The sequence below is a fragment of the Thunnus thynnus genome, chromosome 3, assembly GCF_963924715.1.
Source record: "Thunnus thynnus chromosome 3, fThuThy2.1, whole genome shotgun sequence".
NCBI classification, from domain to species: Eukaryota; Metazoa; Chordata; class Actinopteri; order Scombriformes; family Scombridae; genus Thunnus; species Thunnus thynnus.
Window position 1 is genome coordinate 3,931,721 of NC_089519.1, and position 16,558 is coordinate 3,948,278.

A 16,558-nucleotide genomic window follows, 5' to 3' on the forward strand; every position below is an offset into this window, starting at 1 on the left:
AGTCAGTGAGAAAGAAGAGGAAGGGAAAAGACCATTGGCAGAAACAAGGCGGAAGGGACAAGAGGAAGAGAACAAAAATAAGATGAGATGAATGAATATGATGAGAAGTGAGATGAATGAAGCCAAAAGTTTATTCTGTAACCGAGTTGTGTGTCTCTAGTGAAATAAAACAATGGCGGCTCTCTGTATGTATCAGGAGAGATCTGATAAAAGAGCCTTGTGCTTGAAATGTCACGTAGCAGAAAATAAAAGTCCTGGAAACGGGATGTTATGTTATGTGTGCGAATCTCGCTCTTTTTCAGCTCTGCATGTTTGACTTTAAAGCCTTGCCGTAACATATAAAAGATGCATTACACTGACATAACATGAACGCCGCTCACTGGACGGACAAAATAGATGATTTATTGTGCTTCCTTTAGGAATTTTCTTTTCCAGTTCTCTTTTATTTGCTTGAGCTTCTTTGAGGGTGTCTTGTGTCTTTTATGATCGTGTTGTTTCACTGAAACTATTGTATATGTATTCAAGGTAGAGGGTATCATTCACAATACAAAGCAGCAGTAAATTTGCATGCAGCAATATATTTGACTGGTTCTGGTTTGGACAGTTTTGACAGTTGTGTTAAAGGACACTGCTACTGTGGCAATTACAGGTCAATCGATTAATCGGTGTCGATAGGACGTTTTACAAACTATTGGAATTTGTGTAACTTGGCTCCGATAGTGACCGATGGCTGCGCAGCCTCCACTGGTCAGGAGGGGATGTACGTCACCAATTTGCATGGAGGCTCCGTACACGAAGTCATCAGGTAATCAGGGGTTTTTCCCTACCGTTATAAGACTCAGCGCAGTGTCTGAGTGTTTTTTCATTCAGCGCTTAAGCTGAATGAACAGAAAAGAGCTATACTGAGAGCTCTCTACCACGTTTTCTCTGTCCTCTCCTCTGCTCTCTGTGTTTGACACACACAGCAGAGCAGAGAGGCTGCGGTGGACACTCCAGTTGATGATAACTACACTCGTTACTGTAAATGCAATAAAACCTTTGCAACTAAAAAGCCAATAAGTACTTTATTATATTTTACGATATTTCCACTTGCTCTGTCTGCAGTCTCCAGGTATGTTTTACACAACCACAGCACACTTGTTAAGCTAATAGCGAATCGTTACAAACAAGCTAAAATGAAAGTTGTTTGTGTGTAGCCTAACTGTTCATCTTTGCCATGAATCTTAAAATTTGGCAAATTCTTGTAAACTCAGCTACTGGCTGAGACAGCAGCTCCCTCCTCTCTCGACCAGCTGTATCTACACCAGCAGCAGAGGGAGGAGGACAGAGGACAGGACGGACGACTGATAGGGACTGATGTCTGTGTTCCTCACTCAGTATTTTGATCTCAGAAATATTATTCACTTTATTGACATTTTAGATTTGTTTCCAGTGAGATATTATTGAGTTTATATAGTGACTCTACAAACAGCATTTAGTTGTACTTAAAAACAGAAATCAATTCCAATCCTGTTCTGAATTTATTTAATAAAAAAAAAAACAGTAATAGTATTGATAAAGAACCGGGTCGACAAGAGTGTGAATCCTCACATACAGCTGGTTAGTGGCCTCGCCCTGACTTTGGGAGGATTAGCAGGTTTTAGGTATTTATTACTTTGACTTAGAGGTTCAGTTCAACTGTTATCCAGTTTCTAATAAAGTCAAAGATTGTTCATTTCCAACGGTGCAAAATTTTTTCATGGGGTTGATATTGGCTGATTAATCGGCTATTTCCTACTCCAAACTATTATTATATCGGCCTTTAAAAATCTACTATTGGTTGACCTTTATTGACAATGTAAGAAAAGGCGGGCAAAAATGTACCACAAAGAAAACACACATTCAAACCACAGCTGAGGTAATGTCCTTCAATATTCTGACCTGGATCAATGATTGATACACTTACTTGAGTACTAGATGCAGGTTAGCAGACAGTCGCGGGTCTGTGAACTGTGTTGTTCGATTGTTGTGGTCGACAAAGTAGACGCGGCCGGTGGCGGTGTTTCTGATCTCCCAGCCCGGTGGCAGGGGGCCGAGCTCCTCACAGTTCACATTGCTCAAGTCCCTTAACAAAAAAAAAAAAGAAATCATTAGCAAATATGATTCTACAAATGAAATCAAATTCTAAATTAAACTATAAACACATACTGCATAAAAACAAACTTTCAGACCAAACAGCTCTGATCATTACACTTTGACTAGCTTAAGTATTTTAGGAATATAAAGCGATTCTATGTAATTGATGGCCACTTCAGATGGGAGGAATGTTCCTTCTAACACGGATAATTGAGTAATTATGTAATTAACTCCTTAGGTGTTGATTCCTAACAGAGCTGCTTAAACCTGTGTCTCTGGTGGAGTTAACATTTTTTTTCTGAAGCCCAAAATTAAACAAGAAGCCTTGCTCTACTGTGGTTTTACATGTTTACTTCTGTTGTTAGGTGTGATGCATTGTTAACTGTATTTCTAAACTTCTTTGGTAAGTCATCGCTTTTAATTAAAGTGTAATTAAATGTTATCCTTTCATCAACAAATACAGAGATATAACCGGTATAAGTAATTAAATATAGGTTGGCATTAACCTTTACATGAACTAGTGTGTAGTCAGGGACTTTATTTATAATACAGAAGCTTTAAAAGACTCGGCCAATCAGAAGACACAACCAGGGCTCCCGACATGCTCTCGAGAGCCTCGTCACATTAACATGATCCCTCTGAAAAAGTACTTGCTCCAATTTCTTGATCCTTCTTCTCTCCTGTACACTTACACTGACGTTCCTGTCTCCTGACACCAGAGCCTGAGGACGACTTGTATTTGTGTGTACGCGTTCATGCTCTGTCCTTGTGTGAAGTGAGGACACATCAGTCAGGGACACCAAACACATGCCTCGCTGCACTCATCACAACATACTGGGTCATTTTAGCATCTCTGTCCAAAATGACCAAACCCAGAGGTTGCTGCTGTGAGTTGGAAGATATAAGCATGTGTTTCGTCACTGATCGGCAGCTACACCGAGACGTAGCCAAAAATGTAACGCAATAGCGCTGCTCGCAGTCTCCGATGCATTAACTAGTGGGCTATTGAGAGTTGGTGAAACAGTATGATTGAATGCAGAACCACTGGCCTTTGGTGTGTTCAGCTGAACATCTGTCCAAAAATTTTACTTCCAAGTCCGGATCAGACTCAGGGGTCATTAGTTTGGCTGACCCTAACTTAAATCTGAAATTTGACTAATAAGACTGTTTTGGAACACAACTCTGAGCAATTAAATAAGAAATTAGGTCTGATTCAACCCATTCAAATCCTGTTTGGTCTTTGGGAATATGTGTCAGGATTTATATTAGGATTAAAACAATACAGGCTGTCAGCACTTCAGTGCATTTATCATTCCTTTAAGTTAATGTGCTATTAAATTCAAAGTAATTATGATCATATTAATAGCTATTAACATTTATCAAAAGAGACTTATAAAATGCTTTGCAAACAGCTAAAAATATAGACAATAAAGATGGAAAAATACAAATAAAACGGAGTTACCTGGGTACCCGGGGGTCATGCCAGGTGCTGACTCCAGTCTGTGTGTGGAGGAAGTAGACCTGGCCCTGCTGAGTTGTTCTTTGCTCTACAAAAAGAAAGAAAACGAATTAGAATTAATGTGTCAAAAAAGGCACAAAAACAGCACTGAAACAAGTCTGGAACTGTTGCAGGGACTGCTGATCTGTAAATCCTTGTGGGCAAGAGCACGAATAGTGAGTTTGTGTATTTTGGAGAAGGGGAAGTCTGTTTATAATTGATGTGACAGGCAAACAGCAGGGACACTGTTGACCTAAGAGTTTCTTAAGGTGTGCGCCAATGTAATCAATTAGTTCCTCTCCAGTCTCCAATAGGCCTATCCAAAGAGGATGGGGAAATTAAAATATGAAGGAAATTTATCAAAGACTTCCATGAGTGTTTTTCCTTGCAGAGAGTTATTCGCTGCATCTTAGTTGACTTGTTTTCTCCTAAAGGTTGGTGTGTACTCTGAAAATCATCCACCCCTATCAATCTCCCAAACCAGAGGAAATGGAAAGGAAAATGCTGTCACTTATGCCAAAACCACTAATATAATATATTGTAAACAAATAAGGGAACCGAGGACACCAAGTAGGAATCTGAGTAGAGTGGTTCTCATTTGTAATCCGTCACTGGCTTGTTGGGTCTTCGGTTCCATCCAGCTCATGGATGAATGGAGGGCGAGTGTGTGAATGTTGGCACAAAGTGTGTGCGCTGCACGGGTATGTGTGTGTATTCACCCACTAATCCATCACTACACCCCCACCCCAGCTTCCTACTGGCACAACTCATTTCCTACCCACCTCTCCCTCTCCTTTACCCCCTCCCCACCCCCTCCTCACACATTCCCTCTTTCTTTCTCTCATTCTCTCTCACGCTCTCACCACACCCAGCCAGCAGTTCAGAGGGTTCAGCTGAGGAAGAAAGCCCACTGGTTGTTGGGCATCAGTGACTCACTTTGTCCGACCTCGGCGAGCCTCAGACGCAGCAGGACATTTCAAAGGGGGCACAGGTCCAACAGTGCCATTCTAAATCGCTGGCATACAGCACCGCACTTAAAATAATAATTTATTTTACAGACTCTGTGGGTATTGTGGGGTGCATTATGGTCGACTGTGAAAAGTGTACTTTTTCTGGAAGAAACTCTCAGATGTTGGAAAGTTTAGTGTGTCTGTACTTGTGCAGCTTCTGCATTATTTTCCCGTGTTTGCATGCCGGCCAGTTAAAGAATTACAGACATAAAAAATAGCCTATAACCTAAAGCCAATAACCTGAGCTAAACACTGCGCTATGAATACCCCGCTTCCCTCCTTCCTTTCACTGCGGGAATATCAGTCAGCAAATCCAAATCATTCCATTGGGAAGTATTTGCAGAGAGGAGAGGAGAGGAGAGGAGAGAAACGGAGCGGAGCGAAGAGGAGAGGACAAGAGAGGAGAGGAGAGGAGAGAAGCGGTGCGGAGCAGAGAGGAGAGGAGACGAGAGGAGAGGAAGGGTATTAATACACAGCCAGTGTTGATTGCAGTTGTCATTATGTAGTGTTGTGGGAAGGAGGGAGCCAGGAGGAGGAGGAGGAGGGGGGGGGGGGGGGGGGGGGGGGGGGTATTAGAGAAAGTGTGAGGGAGCCCAAGGACAAAGCAGGCAGACAGACAGAATGTGAAAACAAGAAAAGGTGATACAAAGGGCATTTGAATTTTATTCTCATCACAGGGAGAAACTAGAAATACTGCCTCGTGGTTGTGTGCCTCCGCCATCAAGTTGCAGTTAACATCCATGTTTTTCCAGACTCATATAATATTTATAGTGAAGACTTTGAAGGAATTTAATAAAGGTATTAAGTGTGTTTTCCTTGTATGTGTTCACATGCTTGGCTAATAAAGCTGATTCTGATAGAACACAAAGTTGTAGCCATGACAGTAGACGATGCTTCAGATATGGATGTTGCTGCAAAGAAGATACAAATTCTAAATTATAATAATAATAACTCTAATTCAGCCACAGCTGTCGTTGGCACGGAGGAAGATCACTGCCTCTAGGCTACAAAAAAAGATTCGGCCCAACAACAGGCTCACCGTGCCTTTGATCTCTGTATCTTGTATTATTGTGGGCTGGGACTTCACCTCAGCTTGCTATCTAATCTATCAGCGAGTTAACAACATTCACCTGGCGTCCCAGGTGTAAACCATCCCCTGACTAGAAAGCCTGACCTGCTGCTGGAGGCACTAATACACTATAGTTGCACTGAAATATCCTGTAATGACATGTAAACCAAAACACAGATAAGAAAATAAATGAGACGCTAGTGACCGGGTTGAAAAAGGTCAGACTGGTGTCTCGTCATATCCAGCTTTTTTTTTTTCCCCCGGAAGTGTTTCAACCATCACTCACCCCGGCTACTTCCTCCTCCCATTCCTCCTCCTCCTCCTTCTCATCCTGCATTGTTATGAAGTAACTTAATTTTACACAGGTCAACGATGCTGTGTTTTTACATATCTACAGCAGCATTATCTATTTACAGACATCATGCAGTACATTGATGAATATCACTAAATATACAAAATAATCCAAAGAGAATCCCAATACCAAATGAACATTAGCATGCCTCTGAAACTTAGGGACGGTTAGCTCTGAAACAGCAGACATACGCCTTGCAGCTAATCCCATGATCACAACAGCATGATGTCATGTGATATCATAGACCGCTTTTCTTCCACACGATGTTTTTAGAGCTCAAAATAGATGCAAAAATAATAATATTTTCCTACTTTTAAAGATTGAATTCTGAACTCTTTTAAAAGTGCAATTCTAACAGCTCATCAGTTGACGGAAGGAATGTGTGTGTGTGTGTGTGTGTGTGTCTTTGCTGTTTCTCACCATAACCCTCAGGCAGGTCAGGCGGTGTATGCAGGTGTGTCCGACTCATGTAGTTACGGTGCCGCTGCGATCTAACCCGTCTCTCCTGGAGCCGCTGTTCGCCTGGCGGGCCGCTGGCCTCTGCCCCGTTAACGGGTGTCATCACCGGCGTGTTCTCGTCCACCACGCAGCTCAGAGGACGCCCTGATGGGCTGGAGTACTCTGAAGCTGGCCTGGAAGAGAGCAGAGAGTTAGTTTGCATGTGTTATACTGTAGGTGTGTTATGGGTTAAGTGTTAAGCATAGCAGGTTTATTTGTTCTAGTGATGTCTAGACATACACACATGCGGAGTGTAATTATTGGAAACCAGCCTGTGTCATCAGTACTCAAGAACAGAAATGTATTTCATGGTTATGGTTAAGATTAAAGTGATATGAAGGATTATGGGTTGCATAAAAGCAAACAGAAAGATTCTACACTCCAGTAGACTCTTTAGTGTGTTTGTGTGCTACTTAAGAGCAGGACTTTGAAAGCAGATATCTGATAAGCAAACACAAACACAGACAGGCTGGCTTACTGACACTTACTGCATGTGTGTGTGTGTGTGTGTGTGTAACAAGTCTGACCGCTGTCTGGCTGTCCAGAGTTACTGACGCCTTGGCTATCTAAAACCTTGGACCCTCGTCTGTCAACCCACCTCCTCCCTCCCATTTCCTCTTCCCCCCCACCCCTCACTTATGTACCACCTCTCCCTCTTTATTCCCTTGTCCTTCCATTACAGTATCACTCTTCTTCCAAGTGTCAGCCGTCTACAGTATTCCTCAAATGTGTCCTTGCACGACTAGCTCATGGACCAGATTACATTAATTTCCAGGCGGGAGCGGTGACAAGGTTCGGAAAAGATACCACCCACAACCAAAGTCTGGAGCTAGAGGAGAGACAGACAATTTTACAGTATTCCTTTTTGTAACTTGTTTGGTTAATGTGTAACATACTTGCTGGTTAAAGAAATGTGCTTAAGTTTAAAAATAAAAAGTAAAAAACTTAAATGGTATTTGCTACACCTGCTGTTGCATATTGAAAGCAAAAAATGGAGAAAAAAATTGATCCAACTACCTCATTCCTCTTTCTACACTTCCTCTCTTAACTGCCATTTCTCCTTTCCACTCACCTTATCTTCTTCATCATCAACCCGTTTCATTAAATCACTCTGTCTTCCTCTTCCTCCTGCATCTTTCTCCTCCAACTCACCATTTCCACCTCCCTCCATGCTCCATAACTTAACCTTTTCTTCACCATTTCCTGTCCGTCTAACCTCGTTCCGCTATGCTGCCTGCGGGTGGGGGGGGGGGCAACTAGAGAAACTAGTGTAGTGGGTGAGTGGGTGAGGCAGTGGGTTGTGGTCATATTTGTTTGCTTACTCCCCTAACGGCTCCACTGATATGGGCCAAATAGGAAGGCGACAGTTGTTCCTGCAGGAACAGGGGCCAAGTAAAACCTGGCAGCCTGAGTGGCTGGCTAGTTTATTTATGGGTGTGTGTGACTGTGCGTGTGAGTTGCGAGGAGGGGGGTGGGGAGAGCAGGGGGGGTCAAGGAAATTGACAGCAATTCACTCATTACCAACAGATTGTCATTGTTGTGTTGTGAGTGTGATGGAGCTAAGTGGAAGTTTTTTTTTTTTCCAGAAAAAGAGAAGTGGGGGGGAAGTAAAGCCATTTAAATAGACCCCCCCCCCCTTCCCCTCTGCTTTTCTGTTAAAGGTCAAGTTTGTTGTGCATTACATCAGTATGACTGTGCTAAAGGAAGGCAGTGTTGTATTGAGGATCATGGCAAAGCTTCAATTTTAACATGGCTCAGTTTTTTTTTATTCTATATGGTTCAATGTTGAAATTGAAAATATGTGCAGTATGTGTGCAGATGTACCTGGTGGGTCTCTCCCATTGGGTGGTACGTGTGATGTGATTCAGGTACTGTATCCTTCCTGAGGCTGTCCTCCTCTCTTCCCATCTGTTTTATGCACAAAATAAGACAAACAAATAAGAAATATGCATCTTTCTTACATCAGGCAATATAAAACATTTAAAATACACTTTTATCCACCTGATGGTGCTCATCTTACAGTGTCGTCAACAGTGTATCCTTCATATGTGCACCCTTCTAAATGTTTTTCAACACATCAAGGATTGCATAGGAAAAAAAATGAAGAATTAACAGAAAGTTAATGGTCTCACCTCATAAACCAGACAGAAGTCTCAAACAACTAGTGGACACAGGCATTAGAGAGAAACCAGCCCCCTGCCCTAATACACAGCTCTAAACTAATTATTTTTTTGCTTCTTCACCCAGGCCATTTGTGTCAAGGGTTGTCGTGGTGAAGGAATTTCCCCTGCGGTGATTCAGGGTGGCTCAACAGCACTGCATGCAGTCTATGAAGATTAGCACCTTTTTTTTTTTGTGAAAATCAAGTTATGTTAGTCTTATTATGTGTTAACAAAATGAAGCAGCAGTACCTGACGAACTCAGAAAACACTTAATATCGTGTATCGAGTCTCCTTAAACCTGGGATTTATGAAACGAGTCTGGCCGGACGCACCTGCAGGGTTTCCGCCAGTGTATTGTGAGCCCGGCCTGAGTTGACCCCCTGCCAGGCCTAAGCATCAGGGATTATTTTTAAAAATGTATTTTAAGATGTTTTCTAAACTAAAACGTGTTCTACAAGTAACGTAAGGAATCGCTCAGCGTGCAGCCAGTTTGCGGTCGAGAAAGAGAGCGTTTGTGTGGCGATGAGGCTGCAGCTACTGGAGCAACCCACCTACCGTCAGAGAGCAGAATGAGAGCGGGAGAGTTTCTGCCGAGACACGAGAGCAGCTGCTCACTGACAGCTGTGTGTGTTTACAGCAGAGAGCAGGACTCTGGTGCAACTCTGCAGCTGCTCTGGACGGTCACGAGGCAAACACTTTCAATTAATAATTTTACACTTTACACACGGCAACGTGTTTTGCTCAGCACCAACCCCAACATATAACCGAAAACAAAATATTCATACAGACGTGTTTTTAACTACCAAGCATCAGCATTCCGAGCCCGGCTGTTATGAGGGCGAGGCACCAGGTTAGCTGGCTCTCGGGATCCAGGCGGGATCCTCTGGAGCAGCTGGACCAGGGGAGCCACCCAACTTATATGTGTTTTTAAGTGTAAAACAATAATGGCTTAGCTTCATAAAAAAAAAGGAAAAACATGAATATTGCGTGGTTGTGGCGGTTCTTTGCCATCCACCACGGTTGGCTTGTCTATAGCGCAATATTGCAATATTGCAATATTGCGGTTATTGCAACAACCCTATTTGTGTCTCTGACATTGTTCGATCAAAATAGCTCTAGAAATATGGGAAACTTCAAGCAAAAGCAAAGTAACATGTGGACTACTGGGATAGCTCGTTCAGGAAACCTGCGATGATACTGACCCATCAGGTAAGTCGTTGTCGAACAGGCGACTGCAGTCCACCACCGGTCCTCCTGTACCGATGCGATCCCTGGACTGAAGACTTACTACACAGTTAACAAAGACAAAGGAAGATGATACATCAGTGACATGTTACTCTCCATATTGCCCAAATAATGATGACTAATGTGCTCTATGGCATGTGGATTCAAGTTCCAACAATGTCTTTTTATCCCCCCATTTTTTCATCTTCATATGACATCAATACAGAGGAAATCAAAAATAAGAATTTGCAAAGACTTTGTTTTCAGGTAACAGATATTAAATATATAAATATATCTCTGTGTTTTTGTATTATAATGCCAGAGAAAAAAAAAAAAACTAAAATTCCACTCTGTGGTTCAGTGGTTAGGTAATGAACTGAGTCAGAGTATTGAGACAGACGAAGCAGTCTGGGTCAAGCTGTGTTTTCTACAGTTTGAGTAACACAATGCATTGAGACATCCAGACATGCAGAGATGTGTTCAACATTTGGCCTCATCATTTCAAATGCTGAAAAATGTGTGGTATGTTCCTACCTATGGATACAGTTGATTGAGGATTAATTTTCTATTCATTTATATTCTGTATTCAGTGAACCACTAGGGACTGGTGCCAACACTGTCTTCCAGCAGTTAATTGGTTCAGTGTTTTCAGATAGCAAATGTGCAGTTAAGCTCTGAGATGTGACTGAAAGTGTCCACCAGAAATTGTGATTGAACGTTCAACGTTGTCTAGAGTACGATGAGGCTTAAAATGCAATACTGCCACTGTGCAACTTCAAACTGTGAGTGTATGTGTGTTTCTTACCAACTATCTGTCCTCTCACAGTATCATTATCATTGGGGCCCAGTTTATTCAGGTCCAGTCTCTGATCTGCAGGGAAAAAAGAAATAAAACACACAACCATTGGTTCAGCATTTGTTCCCATTAACAACCATGAACACATCCAGGTACTAAGGTGTGACTTTCAAATTTTACACAGAGTTAACTGGGAGTTACTGGGCTGTGTTAGACTGGGCGTGTTGCTTGCTGTTGAAATGATGAAACAGTATCCAGGAAGGCCGACTTGAGTAACAGATCCGTGACATTGCATTGACGGGTTATCAGATGCTAAGACACTGCACAGAGGTTTATAATACAATGAGAGGATGTCACAACCTTGGAAAGTTATCAGAGTGATCGTTGAGATGATCGCCAGGAATGTGCACATATATTTGATAGGCCAAAACAAGGCATCGCTGGATAACTTCATATCGCATCGTGGCAAAAGTTGAGCCAGGTTTAAGATGTGTTTTGAGTAGTATACATGTATTTAGCAGTGGGATTTTGTACAAAACATCCATATTGTCAAGCTGAGATCATTTTTTGAAAATTCATCAATTTATAATGTTCTTCACACAATCCTGAAACCCACAGGACCCCCGTTATTTTCTCTTATACATGAGGAGGCATGCTGAAGTAGCCAAATAACTAAATAAGGTGTGTATGCATGTTATTAAATGTAAAATGCAACAGTCTACCCCTGCAGATGAAAGGGCTCTGCAGCTTCAACCATTTTGTGTAAAAAAAAAAAAAAAAAAAAAGATTTAAATTTGGAGAAACAAAATATCACAAAATCTGGATAAAATTTGTTAGCAGTCTTGTTGTTTCTGGATAAGTAAGGACTCATTGTCTGCTCAGCACAGGGCAGCGCAGCCAGACACAGACAGCACAGAAACATAACCCAGGAAGACTCTGAACAAGATCCAGACACACTCAGCAGTCTCTCTCTCTCTCTCTCTCTCTCTCTCTCTCTCTCTCACACACACATACTAAATCCCACAGGAAAACTAGTGCATGACCAGTCCGGCTGACCAGCAGGGGAGTTAAATTAATCGGTACCTATTAACAATACAACCCGTTTATTTGAGTGTGTGTGTGTGCGCATGTGTGTTGGAGTCCTGCAGGGGCTTTGGCTTACTTAAATATAAAAAAACAAAACAAAACAAAAAAACACAAAACATAATCAGACATAAAACGTGATTGTACAGTAGGAGAGAGGGGGAGAGAGGAAGGGAAATATGCAAAGAGACAGAAAGAGGCAGAGAGAGAGAGAGAGAGAGAGAGAGAGAGAGAGAGAGAGAGAGAGAGAGAGAGAGAGAGAAAGCAAGATGAAGAGATGCCCCAGTTTTCCATGCACTAAAACTAAAACTGAAGTCAGACTGGATTTGGATTTGTCATGTCTTTGCTTTTCCTGTATGAATTTGTATGCGCATGACATGGCGTGTCTGTATAGACTAAGCAGATCTAAACAACCCTATAGCTTGTTTCCAGACTTGTGTGTGTGTGTGTGTGTGTGTGTGTGTGTGTGCATCTGTTCCGGATACGTGTCTAGACTAAACAGGGATGGCCTAAGCCTTACATGGCTGGAATAGTAAGCAGATTTTTCTCTTAAATAAGAGGGAAACAGAGAGAGACAGAACATTTAGAGACCTTAAACCACAAGCTCTCACCGCACCATTCAATTCCTCAGAGCTATGAAAAATGTGTGTTGCAATAAACTAACTATGTGTGTGTGTCACTGTGTGCATGTAAACCCATAAGTGTAGGAGTGACGGTGTTTATGTATTTGTTCATTTACCTCATGCACATCCGTCTCTCCGTGTGTGTGTTAATGTCTTTATGCATATGTAAAAAATGTACAAAATGCATGCATGCTGCAGCAGCATCGCAATCAGCAAATCAGTAAAAATGATTAGAAATTACGTCAACACTATAAATACTATGTATAAATAAACGACTGGGTTCAAAGCGAGGCAGACTAACATGTGTAGTCAGTCAAGTCATTTTGAAAAAGTGGTGGTGTGTGTGTTAGTGAGTTTGTGGGTTCAGAAGTGGGGCAGATGACTTAGAGGTTTGTGTCTGCAATGCTACAGGAAGTGGAGCTCAGTGTGCAGCCAGACAGACTTCTAGCAAATACAAAACAATCACTCCGAGTCCCCGTTTGGTTTGCAAGAGCGGGTGTGTGTGTGTGTGTGTGTGTGTGTGTGTGTGTGTGTGTGTGTGCAGAAGTGAAACAGCTTTGTGCGAATATGTGTTTGCGTTGGATGACAAAGTGATGTATGTGTATGAATATGACTTCTAGGAACCAAGACAATTCCAGTAAAGTGTGTGTGTGTGTGTGTGTGTGTGTGTGTGTGTGTGTTTTTTATGTTTGTGTCTGTGTGCATCCTGGTCAGACCACAGACTGGGCACAGTTCATGAGTCTGCTGCACACAGGACAAGGACAAAGGGAATTTTGGAGGACTGGTGTCTTGTCATAGATCATGTCTCTCTGTCCATTTCCTGTGGCTGTGAGAGTATAATTTCTGCATGTTGGCTCAACAGTAAGTGGCAAGTCTGGAGCCTAACTGGAGCCTATATTGTCTGTTTCTAGAAGTTGTGGGTAAATCTAAGGGCATGTCCTCTGGCACAGAGTGGTGTAGAGTATGGCACCGGGCTACTATAGCTGTAAGGGTCTCTTTTATGGCAACACTGATGATGTTGTGGTTTTCGGTTGATTACGGGGTGGACTTTATGAGCCAAAAGTGCCATTTAGCACTATTCTGAACTCTTACGTGAAGTATTTAGCTTGACAGTTTGGAGTTGGCGTAAGATGCTGTTACAACCAAACTATAACTGCATGCATTCATGGAAGTATCCAACTATGCAGTTTGGATAAAAAAAAAAAAGCCCGCAATAAATGGCAATTATATTCAGACAGACAAGTTGTGGGGTGTGACTCTTTAGATCAGATGAATGGAAATAATAATGCCAGATACTTAAAAAAAAAATGGGGAAAATGTAACTCAGTGTGGTGATGCCAATACATGTCTGCCTGACTGTCTGTGTTCAAGAGAGGTCAGGAAGATGGATTGAAGGAGAGAAGGAGAATGAGTGGAAGGAATGTTAATTTGACAGTATGGACTAAGGTTAAGCGTACATGTGTCAGTATCAACTGACTGGTACTGCCAACGAGGCATACGGAGCTAACGAGTATGTGGCCATGCGGACTGCACAGACTGAATCTGTTGTAAAGCAAAGGTGACAACACAAGGGCAACAATCTGAAACCGAGCTGATGGGAAATTATCTTTTTGAGAATGTGTGTGTCTGTGCGAAAACATTTAAGGTTCATTCATATGTTAACGTGGGATTCACTTGCTGGTTAACTAAGGGCTATTCAGGCTAAATGTCACACAACTATCCCCACACGGCATAACTCTTCCTCTTTTTTACATCTTGTTCCACACAGTGACAACAAATACATCAGCAGGACTATGCTTCCAGGAAAAAGTTAATTGTTTCCTTGACAGAAACGTTTTAAGTTGACCCTACATCAAGACAAGCTCCATTGCTGTATAATGAATTGTGGCTATTGATTTGATCCCAGGTGCCAGATGTCTACAGCAGACAATATTTCTGATATGTGTTGCCTGAAGGAGCTGCTGTGTATCATAGCCATAAATCTATGGCAATGAATGGCCAGCACAGGAGCAGCAGCATCAGGCTGCAAGCTGGGGATGAGACAGTGACACTGTTGAAAGAGCTCCACATGTAGCGACAGGCTAGCTAACTGCTGCAGCCAGATAAAACAGGCAAAGACAGGAAAGGACAGGAAAGACAGTCACCCTGGTTCCCCACATTTCCCTGTCTGACTACGTGTGCAGGATATGTGTGCATACATGTGTGAAAAAAGGTTAGCTGTCTCACATGCCTCACCCAATCACTGTTTGGCCTCCCTTTCACCCTTCACTAACAAACCAGACTGGTACCTTAGGGTAAGGCCACTGTGAGGCATGCAGACAGAGCAGACGCCAGTGACCTGTTTTCAGTGTGTTAAGAGACACAGAGAACACACTTCTGCACACACAAACGGGTACTTACAGCCTGTATCTTTGAGTCTGTTGATGGCGTTGGACAGGAGGCGGACACAGCCTAGAAAACCTGCTCCCTGCTTTTTGTGGATCTTCTTGTGGTTCCATACACTGATGGTGATGGAATCTGCCTTTCCAATGTATCTGACAGGGGAAGAAAGAGTGAAAGAAAACAGATCCATAAGACAGAAAAGGGGAATGATGACATAATGAAAATGTGTTTACAATTCTGGCATAACGCTTCGAAATTCACAAGAACCAATGAGACATTGTGCGTGCGTTTCAGGGGAAGTTAAGTCATCCTTGTACTCAAGAAAACTCTCCGAAACACAAATGTCATTAACACAGAAAAAAAACCCCACTAAATTTGTATTTTGCATCTCACCCAACTACTTCTCCTTGACGGAAAGAAAACAATGCACACCGTGTTCGCGGCATAGACCTTCAGACTGTGTAATGAGGCCGATTAGTAGATTTTAAAGTAACCTGTGAGTATGTGCTTGTGTGTGTCTGTTCAGATTTAGCGCAGCTGAAGCCAGTCTAGTCGTGGTCGAGAAACAGAGGAAGTCCCCGTGATGTGCTCCACCGCTGTCTGAGCCCCAGACAGCTCTTACAGTAAACATACACTCACATAGAGTTCAACATTCAAATACATAATCACAAATCGCTGACACACACATCTAATTACAGCCTAGCAGCCAGCTGTGATGCCAAGCTCTATATTATGCGGTATATCACTGGCAAGGTGAGGGGTTTCCCTACTAAACACATCAAAAAGTTTAAGTTAAGTATGGAAGCCAAATCTCAACCATCGTTGCACTGAAATGAAATTACAACCCTTGTGGGTTATGGATCTTTTTTTAAGTGTCCAGTGATTTCATTTCCAGTAACTACCTGAAAATCTGATCAGGATGCAGCAGCAGTGGTTAGCATCTTACATTTTTTTCTCTTGGGGCAGGTGCTGATGTGTCTAGGGTTATTAATTATGATCTCACTCCAGCTGTTAAACACTTTTTAAATGACAAATGAATGAAAGAATACACTGTTTTTTTGCTATGAAAGTTTAAATTTTCTTCACCAATAAGGGTGAGTTAATTAAAAGTCTATTTGCCAAGAACTGGATGGATGGACAAGAAATCACTGGAGGTAAGCTGTTCCAAACCCTCGGTCTTAGAAAGGGCTTCTGTCACATCGTAATATAAAGGTGGGGTTGTACATCCCTTATTGGGATGTTCTTCTAATCTTAGAACAACAAATGTACAAAGCAATGTACTGTTAATGTTTCGCTTTGGTTCCCTGCGTTTTGTGCGCTGTGGTCCAACACAAATTGGCTCTCTGAGGACTAATAGTATAGTATATTGTTCTAAATTTAATCTCTGGCTCTTCCCTTCACACAGTGTTGTTAGATTAACAGAGCAATGTGATGCAGAGGTGTATCTGCAAGGCACTCTTGAAGCAAAAAATAAAGAGAGAACTGAAATAGCTGTGTGTCCGAGGATTAGAGAACAGGTAGAATATAATGTTCATAATGCACATAAAAACACACCTGTTTTTATGTGCTGCACTATTATTTCTCAACCATTTGCAAGGAAAAGACAAAATATGAATGGTATTTTCTTTTTATATTTCTTAAATCATAAAGATTAATTCAAGTGATAACGTAATAACTGCCACATAATGACAACAATAATGATGACGATAATATGCCAGAATACTGTAATTAATGAAAAAAGATTAT

At 42.0% G+C, this 16,558-nt stretch overlaps 1 protein-coding gene across 3 annotated transcripts in view; it reads right to left on the reverse strand.

The window, feature by feature from the left end:
* LOC137175580 (E3 ubiquitin-protein ligase SMURF2-like) overlaps positions 1-16,558 on the reverse strand; it is a 65,615-nt gene that overhangs the window by 16,684 nt on the left and 32,373 nt on the right. For all 3 annotated transcript variants that reach the window (XM_067581351.1, XM_067581344.1, XM_067581336.1), the window contains exons 4-10: positions 14,831-14,964; positions 10,734-10,799; positions 9,907-9,991; positions 8,367-8,450; positions 6,465-6,676; positions 3,578-3,662; positions 1,946-2,104 (exon numbers count right to left, since the gene is read on the reverse strand). In XM_067581351.1, coding sequence (XP_067437452.1) covers positions 1,946-2,104; positions 3,578-3,662; positions 6,465-6,676; positions 8,367-8,450; positions 9,907-9,991; positions 10,734-10,799; positions 14,831-14,964 — 825 coding nt within the window. The remainder of the gene's footprint in view (positions 1-1,945; positions 2,105-3,577; positions 3,663-6,464; positions 6,677-8,366; positions 8,451-9,906; positions 9,992-10,733; positions 10,800-14,830; positions 14,965-16,558) is intronic.